The sequence below is a fragment of the Oncorhynchus kisutch genome, linkage group LG27, assembly GCF_002021735.2.
Source record: "Oncorhynchus kisutch isolate 150728-3 linkage group LG27, Okis_V2, whole genome shotgun sequence".
Classification (NCBI taxonomy): domain Eukaryota; kingdom Metazoa; phylum Chordata; class Actinopteri; order Salmoniformes; family Salmonidae; genus Oncorhynchus; species Oncorhynchus kisutch.
In genome coordinates this window covers 18139397-18152779 of record NC_034200.2, presented here as the reverse complement: position 1 = coordinate 18152779, position 13383 = coordinate 18139397, and the positions used below count along the sequence as shown (strand labels likewise).

The 13383-nt window shown below is 43.1% G+C and overlaps 1 protein-coding gene across 6 annotated transcripts in view; it reads right to left on the bottom strand.

Annotated features, from left to right (window-relative positions):
- The window catches only part of LOC109871646 (zinc finger protein 521-like), a 150792-nt gene that overhangs the window by 134310 nt on the left and 3099 nt on the right, over nt 1-13383 (bottom strand). For 4 of the 6 annotated variants that reach the window (XM_031806541.1, XM_031806543.1, XM_020462573.2 and 1 more), the window contains exon 2: nt 5337-5393. Coding sequence is in view for 3 of the 6 variants with exons in the window: in XM_020462573.2 (XP_020318162.2) it covers nt 5337-5393 (57 nt within the window). In the remaining 3 variants the exon portion in view is untranslated. The remainder of the gene's footprint in view (nt 1-5336; nt 5394-13383) is intronic. The other 2 variants (XM_031806542.1, XM_031806538.1) reach the window with 1 other exon arrangement.

The following is a 13383-nucleotide window of genomic DNA, read 5'->3' as shown; positions in this document are numbered from 1 at the left end:
CTTTTGTTGCTGAGAATTTTCCCACACCGCAGGGAAATGCAGATGAGCTTCATGATTTACATATATGCACTGAAAACCTGCACTAACACACCGTTATATGAACAGTATTGCACTTTTCATGTAGCCAAATGTTGGCCAGCTAATAGGCCCAGATTATTTTGCTGTGACAATACTGTTCAAATTAAGATCCAACATCTGTACGTCACAAATCAACATGCATCATCTTTATGAAAGAGAAAAGGCTGCCAAAACTATAACTGGAGGAGTTAGAACAAACAACAACAACAACCCAGTAGCTTATATGATCAAGGAAGCACCACATATCACAGGTAACACAGCATCATTCGCCGTTAAATCGTTACATAGAAAAACAATATGCGAACACAAAGGAAAGGAAATCAAAGGCAATGAATGAAGAACATGATTAGAATCCTTAAATTATGATTCTCTCTCTCTCTTGCTGATTTCTCAGCTTCTGTCTCTCTCTCTCTCTCTCGCTGATTTCTTAGCTTCTGTCTCTCTCTCTCTCTCTCTCTCTCGCTGATTTCTTAGCTTCTCTCTCTCTCTCTCTCTCTCTCTCTCTCTCTTGCTGATTTCTTAGCTTCTCTCTCTCTTTCTCTCTCGCTGATTTCTTAGCTTCTCTCTCTCTCTGATTTCGTAGCTTCTCTCTCTCTCTCTCTCGCTGATTTCTTAGCTTCTCTCCCTCTCTCTCTCTCTCTCTCTCTCTCTCTCTCTCTCTCTCAGGGAGTGATACTATTGAACAAAGCGCCTTGCTATGCCATTAGTGCAGTCAAACAACAAAGGAAATTAATAATAGAGAATATGATTTGAGAAGTGCTGGAGTGAAAGAGTCCCTTCCTCTTCCTGCTGTATGTAGAGAGCCCTGCAGTGCATTGATCTGTGGCTGGTTTAGCCCTCCTCCGCCGACGCTACGCTACCACTAGCTTGCACTACAGTAACAAGTACCTCGCCACCCAGAAAACCCCTCAGATCTAACACACTCTCCTACAGACACACACACACGTGCACGTATGCACAAACACGGATGCACAGACACGCATCTAAGCGTGTACACACACACACACACACCCTCTTCCTCACACCCAGAGCTCAGTCCACTCCACTTTTAACTGGAGCAGGCAAACTCTCCCACAAAATGGCCCCAACCAGCCACAGTCAGGAGTAAAAGAAAAGTGTACATAAAAGAGAGAAGAAAGAATGTGGAGCATGTGGTTATAATTACACCCAGGCAGTGGAGGCTGTGGTAAAGCCAAGCTGTGGATCTTAAGCCTTCTCTCCGGGTAAAAAAGCACTCTGCCTCATTAAATCTCCCATATAATACTGTTCCTGCCCTCCGCACTAGCTAGCTATAATGCTGGCTTTCCTCTTTACCAGAGAACCTCTTTTGTTATCATTTCCCCCTTTCCTATTCTGCTACACATCAGACATAAGTGTGGCGTATAGAATAATAATACGCTAGGTACCTGGCTGTAAGACACAATGAACATACAGGCTCATAGAGGAACACTGCTGGGGGTCTCCTTATGAGCCAAGCACTCGACACACCACGTCTGATTCAGCTAGGGCCTTGTCAGAGCCTTAATGGGTAGTGTGAACACGTCAATCACTGATCAGTGGCCTACAAACACGAAAATAAGCTGATCCATTGATTCAGTATTTATTTTTATTTTTATTTTTTTTTACATCCAAAGGGTCTTGATTGGGCACAATGGGAAGTGGTTTAACCATAAGATCCTATGCTGTTGGGTTTTAAACTCATACCATTCTTGATCATTGGTCCAAAACTGTATTTTCTGAAGGTACCACATGGCAGGTCAAATCAAATCCACTTCAAATAAAATGCAAATATTTGTCACATTCTTTGTAAACAACAGGTGTAGACTAACAGTGAAATGCTTACTTACGGGCCCTTCCCAACAATGCAGAGAGAAAGAAATAGAGAAATAATAGAAAAGTAATAACGTGATAATAAAACGAATAATAAACACACAACAAGTAGTGATAACTTGGCTATACACACGGTGTACCAGTCCCGAGTCGATGTGCAGAGGTACAAGGTAACTGAGGTAGATATGCAACAAGGAATAAAGTAGCTAGGCAACAGGATAGATCATAAACAGTAGCAGCAGCGTACGTGATGAATCAAAAAAAAGTTTGTGCAAAAAGGGTAAACGACGATAGTCTGGGTCGCTATTTGGTCTACTATTTAACAAACTATTTAGCAGTCTTATGGTTTGGGGGAAAAAGCTGTTGAGGGTCCTGTTGGTTCCAGACTTCATTGGTATTGCCTGCCGGTGCGGTAGCAGAGAGAAGAGTCTATGACTTGGGTGGCTTGAGTCTATGACAATTTGTATTGCCTTCCTCTGACACCGCCTGGTATAGAGGTCCTGGATGGCAGGGAGCTCGGCCCCAGTGATGTACTGGGCCATACGCACTACCCTCTGTAGTGTCTTGCAGTCTTACGCCAAGCAGTTGCCATTCCAAGTGTTGATGTAGTCAGTCAAGAGACTCTCAATGGGGCAGCTGTATAACTTTTAGAGGATCTGGATCAAGTTGCAGTGGGAGATGTTCAGTCCCAGGGTCCTTAGCTTGGTGATGAGCTTGGAGGGCACAATGGTGTACTCAAATACAGTAGGTGTTCCTTTTGTCCTGGTGGGAGAGGGCGGTGTGGAACGCAATAGAGATTGAGTCATCTGTGGATCTGTTGGGGCGGTATGTGAATCGGAATGGGTCCAGGGAGTCTGGGATGATGGTGTTGATGTGAGATGTGACCAGCATTTTAATGCATTTCATGGCTGCAGATGTGAGTGCTACGGACGATAGTCATTTAGACAGGTTGCCTTGGCGTTCTTCTGACGAGTGTCAGAGCCGGTGTCGTAGAATTCAATCTTAGTCCTGTATTCACGCTTTGTCTGTTTGATGGCTCGTTGGAGGTCATAGCAGTATTTCTCATAGGAAACAATGGGGTGACTTCATTGATGGCTTTTTGATAGTCTGTGGAGTCTGGTCCTGGGTGAGCAGTATGTCCTGCGCCGCCAACTCGTTGAAGTAGAAATATTAATCTATATCGAAGGTTAGCTGTTCTGATGTCCAGAAGCTCTTGTCGGTCTTAAGAAACGATGTCCAAGACATGATGTGCAAAAAAAGCTAAAAGAAAATACACAAAACAGCAGAATTGGTCAGGAGCCACCAAAACGGCAGCTATCCAATCCAGAGCCATTCTGAAGGTGAATTTACATGAAAGTTGTGACAAATTATTCAAAACAATAATCTGCTCCTATATCTTGGTAAAGTTTTGCAACTTTACTAGGATCCTTTACACTGCATCTGACGAGGGGGTTCAAAGAAAAACAACCAGACGAACTCAAATGAGAAAAGTGAGAAATTAATTTGTGCACACTCTTGATTTCTCCACAGGCAAACATCGATCGTGTCGCTGCTGTCTCTCTCCCTTCACTCTGGAGATGGCGGCTAGAGGGAGGAGGTGCGGAGGAGAGGAGAGAGAGGCGGGTGTGCGTGTCTGAGGGGGTCGTTGTAATCAGGGGCTCTCATTAGCCCGCCGTTGGCTGTGGATGACAGAAGGTCTCCCAGGGAACCAGGGGAAACAGGGGCTCATAAGCCCAGCGCTTCATCTACTTCTGCTGGGGTGGCTGAGGACGAAGCCTGCCTCTCTCCCCAACCAACTCCCACAGAGCCTGGATCTCTACCTCTACCAAACACCAACCAACATGCAACCAACAACATACAGACCCTGCTTATCTACCAAACGTTAAGCAACACCCAGGAATTCATATAAAATACTACAACTGGGCCTGGATGCAACACTCACGCAACAACGATAGCCTAAGACGAATGATGGAGACTGGTAAACACTGATCTGTGGGAGGGGGCTGAAGGAAAGAGACCTCCTCTCAGACACCTTGCAAAACCAATAAACGGACCCATCCCCATAGACATACTGTAGTGAAACAGCCCTTGTGTTTCCAGTTTCTGCATGGGGATATCATATCTCTGTCTGAAGGGGCCCAGAGAGCGAGAGGTAGGTGGGTAAACACAACTGACTCTACCGCCAGGTGCCAGGCAGTGTGTGTGACTGTGAGAACCCAGAGTCCTCAGCCTGCTGGGCAAAGCCATCCATATCAGGTTTAAAATAACCACACATGAGACTTAACCTTTCGCAGAGACAAATGAAATGAAAGAACGGTCGCGTGATCAGGAGCAGGCTTCATTCATAGTGGGCTCTCTGTGAGCCTGACCTGGATTACTGCTCTGTTCCTGGAGGGCATACGGTGAATGCCACACCAGCAGACAGGACACATTCATCTGCTCTGTGAGCTGTATTCTACCTCTATCTGAGGTTGGGAAACAAAGGCGTGAACACACACACATACACAGGCATGAATACAATACACGCACAATGCATGCATTTCACAGCATCTGATGTAACGCTCTCTCAAACAGACATGCACGTATGGACACGCACACACACACACACACACACACGCACACACACACACACACACACACACACACACACACACACACACACACACACACACACACACACACACACACACACACACACACACACACACACACACACACACACACACACACACACACACACACACACACACACACACACACACACACACAGGTGAGCCAACACACAAGGAGCAGTAACATATCCGAGTGGTTGAAACACACTTCATTCCTCTCTGGAAAGACGATAGATCACACACACACACACGCTCCACTTTCCAGTCCAGAATGTGAAGCAGAATCTGGCCTTACAGGAGGTTGAATATGGCGATGCTCCTTTGGGCTCAGGAAGCAGCCATTCAACCTGCCATTCGCCAGCTTTTCAAGCTTAATGTCAAAATACATTCTATCATCATTACTGCCATCACAGTCAGTAGTATGTACATCTAAATAAAAAGTTACGTGCAACTGAAAAAAATGCCTTGTCTGGAAGGAAGCGAAGTATTGTTTTTTACCAAGTGCGCATGTATCAAATCCAGCAAAAAATATATATATATATTACTGATATTGCAGGAGGTGTAGAAAAGGCATTTCTTCGGTTGCATGCAACTCGTCATTTAGTACATACCGGCCGTGACGGCAGTGTTGACTATAGTTCCTCAGAGAAACACCAGTAAGTACTGAACGTATTTTGACATTATTACGCTTGTAAAGCTGGTAAATGGCAAGTTGAATCACTGCTTCCTGCCCTTAAAGGAGAATTGCCATATTCAACATCTCCTAGAAAGGCCAGATTCTGGTTCACCCAAAATGATGAAATATGGAGCATTTACCGCTCGGAATCGCACTCTGCCCAGGACTGTGCTGCTCCTCTGTCACATTGTCTTCTACTGCCAGAAAGAAAGAGAGAGAGGAAAGAAATGGTTAACAGCAACAACAACAAAAAAAAATACAACAGGTTTACGACACATTGAGACTTTCTTTCCCTTCTTTGTTACCTACGTCTTACTATTTACTGTTACGGCTTTTCTGTACGGAAACTCCAGGAGATTTTAACAGCTCAACCAGTGCTTTGGGAATCCACACAAGCCTTTCATATGGACGAGGTTTGGCAACATGGCGAGCAGCCACCCGCGTAAGTAACATATAGGACTGAGTAATGACCACATGAATTAAAAAAATTCTCCCAAGAAACACTCGCCCAACATCAACAGCCTTGATGACTGCGGAGGTTTCTGAGACAAAACAACGCCCAAGGTATTAGACAGGCGATATAGACTAACACATACGCTTCGGCAAAATGGTATTGTCACACATCTAAAAACACTGCATTTTAAACAAAGTTTCTGAAAAAATATACAGTACATACTGACTTTTTTTAAAGCACTTCACAGTATATGAATTAGCAAGTGTTTTTGTAACATTCATACTACAGTGATATTAACAATTTATTAGATTCTAAGATATTTATAATTGGATTTCTATGTTGTAGTTTTGAAAGACCGTGTTAATATATGCGTCCAAGGCCAGTTCACAACATGCACCTAAATGTGGCATATTTGTGCGATTCTGAATGCAGGCCTCAGTCAGTCAGTGACTTGTTTGTAACTGAGTGCTTGTCAAAGGAGTGATGGTTTGAACAGCGCTCCGACTAATTCATTAGCTACATGGCAACCAATCCTTCTGACACGATGTGGTATTATTGGCATTGGCCTTGACAAACATGACTTTAGCCTGTTCAAAAGGTAGGAACCTTTTTTTTCGCAGGGGGCCTGCTTTGAACTAGGTGACAGGTAGGGGGGAAAAGAGTTCCTTGCGGCATGTCAAGTACAAGGTACTAAATGGATTTCAGCAGCGGGAAGAGAACAAAAGACTCTCCCACCTGTTCCCTGTAAAATTAGGGTCTCACCGAGAACTTCTGACGTCTCATCGTTCCTCCCCTGCAGTTGAAATGCATTCTCCATTATGCCTTCTCAACCTTTCATTTCCCTTCAGCAGAGAGAAAGGGGAGCCTGACAGGACCTCCCGGCAGGGAGAGAGTGGCAGCGTGACTGCCAATGCCAGAAACCAGCTAGCGACACTTAAAAAAAAAAAAGACACCAAATATCCCATACTTTGCATAATTAAGGCAGGGATCCTAGCCACTTCCTCTAAGGGGGGCTGGAGTCAATGTAGAGAGTGGTGTCAAGCAGATTCTTCTGAAAATGGTAGTCTTCGAAAAAAAATTGCTATCTAGAAACTACAATGGTTCTTCAGCTGTCCCCATAGGAGAACCCTTTGAAGAACCCTTTTGGGTTCCATGAAGAACCCTCCACAGAGGGTTCTACATGGAACCCAAAAGAGTTCTACCTGAAACCAAAAAGGGTTCTACCTGGAACCAAAAAGGGTTCACCTATGGGGACAGCCGAAGAACCCTTTTGGAACCCTTTTTCCAAGAGAGTAAGAAAGAGATAGGAGTAGCGATGTCTCGAACCACCGGACAATATTGAACAAGAGTTGCGTGTAAAGGAATTCTAAAAATCTGTCTTTATGACATGCCGTGTTTAGGAAATGTGTTTGATTCCACAAAAGGAAGAACAAGAGGTCTGCACTCCTACCTGAGTCAGAAACCATTTATCCAATTCCAGTGAATAGAAAAGGCTTTTAATTCAGTTCAGATCAGTTCATTTGTTAAACACATCACTAACATGGAAAGGACGAGGAGTTTTTTTTTAAATGATGTATTCCACCTTTATTTAACCAGGTAGGCCAGCTGAGAACAAGTTCTCATTTACCACTGCGACCTGGCCAAGATAAAGCAAAGCAGTGCGACACAAACAACACAGAGTTACACATGGGATAAACAAATGTACAGTCAATATCGCAATAGAAAAATCTATATACATTGTGTGCAAATGTAGTAAGATTAGGGAGGTAAGGCAATAAATAGGCCATGGTGGCGAAATAATTACAATTGAGCAATTAAACACTAGAGTGATAGATGTGCAGAAGAAGAATGTGCAAATAGAGATACTGGGGTGAAAAGAAACAAAAAAATAAATAACAATATGGGGATGAGGTAGTTGGGTGGGGTATTTACAGATGAGCTGTGTACAGGTACAATGATCGGTAAGCTGCTCTGACAGCTGATGCTTAAAGATAGTGAGGGAGATATAAGACTCCAGCTTCAGTGAATTTTGCTATTCGTTCCAGTCATTGGCAGCAGAGAACTGGAAGGAAAGGCAGCCGAAGAGAAGTTGGCTTTGGGGGTGACCAGTGATTGGGATGATACCTGCTGGAGCGGGTGCTACGGGTGGGTGCTGCTATGGTGACCAGTGGGCTGAGATAAGGAGGGGCTTTACCTAGCAAAGTCTTATAGATGACCTGGAGCCAGTGGGTTTGGCGACGAATATGAAGCGAGGGCCAGCCAACGAGGGCGTACAGGTCGCAGTGGTGGGTAGTACATGAGGCTTTGGTGACAAAACGGATGGCACTGTGATAGACTGCATCCAATTTGCTGAGTAGAGTGTTGGAGGCTATTTTGTAAATGACATCGCCGATCGTCAAGGATCGGTAGGATAGTCCGTTTTACGAGGGTATGTTTGGCAGCATGAGTGAAGGATGCTTTGTTGCGAAATAGGAAGCCAATTCTAGATGTAATATTTGATTGGAGATGCTTAATGTGAGTCTGGAAGGAGAGTTTACAGTTTAACTAGGCACCTAGCTATTTGTAGTATATTGACACAGTGTTAAAGTCCCCTTAGAGTCACCGTACATAGATAACTGTGTCTCTATCTTTCTGTCTCACCAGCCTCGACTCGTCCTGTGGAGACATACATGCCTTAGAGAGTGAGCCTGAGTCCCTGTGAGTCTAATGAGTTTCTCCAGCGCTGTTGAGCACCTTGCATCCAGCATCATTTAAACGGGCCAGGATAGAGGGGGGTTACTAATAAAGCCCTCATGTTTCGTACAGACCTTGGTTGGGTGGAGGGATTGTGTGTGTGTGTGTGTGTGTGTGTGTGTGTGTGTGTGTGTGTGTGTGTGTGTGTGTGTGTGTGTGTGTGTGTGTGTGTGTGTGTGTGTGTGTGTGTGTGTGTGTGTGTGTGCGCGTGCGCGCGTGTGTGCGTGTGAGTGGGGGGGGGGGGGTGGTTCATTTTGATTACTGTCCCTGTTGGCGAGATAAGTGAGTTGAGGCAGAAAATTCCATTTTACAATGCCATCCAAACTTATACATTACAGGAGTGTCAGCCATGAGTCGATGATTTGTCACCACTGTGAACTTATTAAAAGTTTGGGCCAATTAAACAAAACAAGCCATTTACATTCTTGTTGTAAAATTGTTGTCCCATCACTCCATGGGAAGTTGTAATGGGTTTGAAAGGCTGCTACCTACGTGGGCCATTGGTCATAACGATCTAGCCTGTCAGGTACACAATCATTTACCCATGGTAACGCTCTATAAATGTAACGAAAATCCCTCAGCAGCGTACAAAAATACACATTTCACCAGCAATTGCTGCAATTTCCAACGAAAATGTATGATAATACATCTGGCTAATTGAATTGATGTCTGATAACCATCTCAATCAGACAGAATCTATTACGTAGATGAATATATAACAGCATACAAACTGAATATCACTTCAGCAACACAGCTATCAGTTCATTCATTTCACAAGGTACATTGTGTCACTCTGCCAGTAACACACTGCATTTATAATTATGCTGCAATGTTTTCTTGATACAACACATGGGACAAAATCAACACTGTTCCTTGGATTTTTATACGTGTAACAGAAAAAATGTCATCTGACAACAAGTGTTGAAGAGTTAAAGGTCCACCGATTAACACATACGAACTAACAAACATGATGGCCATTTAGGAGAGATTGGCAATCCTATGGCAGGAATCAATCCTTCAAAATGTAATCTACAAATGAATCACCAATCGGTAGAAGAAAAACACCAAGAATAAGACTTATGGACAGACGTCCACAACAACAGCTTCAGTCAATACAGTAAGATGTCTCTTGTGAATAAATGTAGAAACAAATGTGCCAAACAGAACACGTTCTAATGAAGAAGTGAATGGGCGCTACGCAATGCAGTCGGGTTATCAATTGCTCTAATCCATCAAATGAATTCCTGTTGCGTGTGTCTGTCTGTCTGTCTGTCTGTCTGTCTGTCTGTCTGTCTGTCTGTCTGTCTGTCTGTCTGTCTGTCTGTCTGTCTGTCTGTCTGTCTGTCTGTCTGTCTGTCTGTCTGTCTGTGAGAAGAAGGGCTGATAGACACACACACACACACACACAGCCCTGAGTCTGTCTGTTCTTGGATATGCGAGCTGCGACAGTGTGACTCATCTGGTTGGTTACAGAGAGCTCGGACGTTACAGTGCGGAGCACAATGGCTGTGTAATCGGCCCTGACTGACCAGGAAGGAGACTCTCACCACAGGGACTACAACTCAATTTAGCTGGGATCACCAGGTCAAACCTCCTCAATTAGTACTAGGGGGAGAGGAGGGGAGAGGACACACACTGCACATGATGAATAACTTTCTTAATGATCATTATTTGAACAGGTGCTGATTAGTGTCATAAACCATTTGCAATGGAGAAGCTGTGTGTTAATCATATGGCATAACGTTTGTAATCCTTCATGTACTTTATCATGTAAACAAGTTATGAATATGAGTAGTAATTCTGAAGTAGTTTGAAATCAAATAATATCTTATTGGAAATAATAATACTATCAAAGGATAAATAATCACACAAATTTTATGGATATTGGATATTATGATCATGTATAATACATGATATGTATTTTAGACAAACAAATGGATCAGGAAATCAATCACTGACAGCAGATGTGGGGGGGGGGGGGGGGGGACAGACACCATCTCCCTAGCAGTCAGACAAGCCATGACAACAGGAGAGACACATGCCATGAAATAAGAGGAGATATCGGCCAGCTCCCGTGGCACCCAGACAAGCCCAGCACAACTCACTGAGCCCCAGCTTTCCGCATGTCAAGAACACTGACAGCCAAGTTAATGGTATTTCTATGGCTCCATCATCATTTCCTTAATGATAATACTAGCCATAGTTTTGTGTCACACTAGAAAAGTGCTAATGGGTGTTATACCACAGATCATTAATTGTAAAAAGAAATATATAAAAAAAAAAGAGACTAAAATATTGGGGGCTTATAAAGAAAAAACTGTCATTCGAGATGAATAAAGCTTAAAGTAGAGGAGAATAAACAGGAGTAGTGAATCTACTCTGTCTTTCACTTGAATTAATAAAACCTAAATGAGTACAGCTCTTATCTTTTTATTTTATCAATATGAATAGATACTGAATAATTATTTTTCATTCATATTCACAACAACAAAACTCTGAAGCTCTAGTATGGCCTAGTTGCAATCACTTGGTTTTCGTTAAAGGTAAAAAGGTGGATCCTTTGAGTACAGCACATCTGCCTAGTGCCATATTGACCATGTTGGACATCAATAAATGCATTAATATTATTGTACTGGGCACAGATGGAGACATGGTTTAACTATGGTTGAACGCTCAACCTTTGCACCACTTCAAATCACCTCACCTAAATATGACAACGATAAAGCCTGAAATGCAATGACAAATACAAAATGGTGAGGTGAAAAAAGGTGTGTTTATCAAGGCAAACTCAAATGTGTTACCGAGCCAAAGCAGGGTTCTTTTTGACAGTCAGCCTATATGACACAATGTTAGCTGTTGATTTTCATAGCATTTTCTTGACTGTAATAGTCATTTATACTATTTCCATATTATGGATTCATATGAACCCGTATCAAATGGCATACAGTCTGCTTCTATCCGATGCCAAGCCAAATCCCAGAGTTCATCCATGTAATGATGGAACTCATCTCATGGTAAACATCAAATATTTAAGGTGTATATGACACGACAACGATTTCATGATATCCTGCAATACAGTAACTAAATGGTGCAGAAAATATATTTATATATGCAGATGACGGCTACCCTGGAAATATCGTTGTCAGCCAATGAAAACGTTAGTGGAGTGAGACCGACTTCAGAGTGTCATTTGTGCTCGAAGAGAAAATCTCAACTCAGTCTCTCTCTCCCTCTCTCTGCTCAGGAAGTCTGTGAGCAACGTGGCAGGCAGGCAGGCAGTCACCTACTGTATGTGCAGATTCTGGACTAGTCTGTCCGAAGGGTCCTCATCCTATGCCTCCTCACTGTGACTGAACAAGCTGCTGACCCAACACTTCGGGCACATCCCATGAAAACAAAATTACAACGCACCCACTGTAGTTGAGAGACGTAGATAGTCTAGGATTGAGTAAATGTCAGTGATGAGGGTGAAGTGTTTGCATATAAGCGAATGATGTATGGTCTCGTCCTGTGCCATCTATTCCCCTGAGCAATAGCGTCGCCGGCTCCGTCTCTCAGACTTAATTGAAACAGGACTTGTAAAGTTGCCCTTTTCCTCGACGGGACCAAAACATAACCTCTGACTCCCTCCAGCATCCAATTGAGAAAGAGAAGAAAGGTGTACACATTCCACAGACAGAAGGGAAAAGGAGAGGCACCATCAAGGCTTTATTCTGTCCTCGTTCTCTCTCTGTACATGCTCTCTCCATGTTGACCGATACCACATGGCCCTGGCCCTGTCACCGGTTATGATCGGGATTGACCTTCCCTACATGTGCCAATAAAGTGTTCTTTTACTGTCACTGTGAGGCATGGACACTGACCAGTATCTCTAACCCACAACACAATGATACTGTCTCTAACCCACAACACAATGATACTGTCTCTAACCCACAACACAATGATACTGTCTCTAACCCACAACACAATGATACTGTCTCTAACCCACAACACAATGATACTGTCTCTAACCCACAACACAATGATACTGTCTCTAACCCACAACACAATGATACTGTCTCTAACCCACAACACAATGATACTGTCTCTAACCCACAACACAATGATAGTCTCTAACCCACAACACAATGATACTGTCTCTAATCCACAGCACAATGATACTGTCTCTAACCCACAACACAATGATACTGTCTCTAACCCACAACACAATGATACTGTCTCTAATCCACAGCACAATGATACTGTCTCTAATCCACAGCACAATGATACTGTCTCTAATCTACAGCACAATGATACTGTCTCTAACACACAGCACAATGATACCGTCTCTAATCCACAGCACAATGATACTGTCTCTAACACACAGCACAATGATACCGTCTCTAATCCACAGCACAATGATACTGTCTCTAATCTACAGCACAATGATACGGTCTCTAATCTACAGCACAATGATACTGTCTCTAACACACAGCACAATGATACGGTCTCTAATCTACAGCACAATGATACTGTCTCTAATCCACAACACAACTAAACACGGAGCACTGTCTATTACCAACACAACAACACAACAACCCTGACCACAGTGTCTAACCCACAATAACACAACAAATGACACACTTTGTGTTGGATGCATATTTTATGTGGTTGAAAATGAAATACTGTCCATTTTATGTTGCTGAAAAAAATGGCACGTTTAGGCTACAAAACACTAAACGCACATTCCCATTCTCTGCAGATGCTGAAAGAAATCAATCATATTTCTCCACTCCTGTTCACGAGACAAAATTAACAGTAGGTCTATAATTGTACTGCAAGAAACAATTATGCAGGGTTTATATAACAATTATAACAATTATGACAGGCTACATGTGAAGCCTGCAGTTAGTGTCCAGCCTTCTGTTACTATTCCAACTATTCCAACTATAAAGACAGACCCTTGTATCTACTGCAGTAGATTTTGAGAGGGGAAATGCACTCTGACAGACACCACCAAA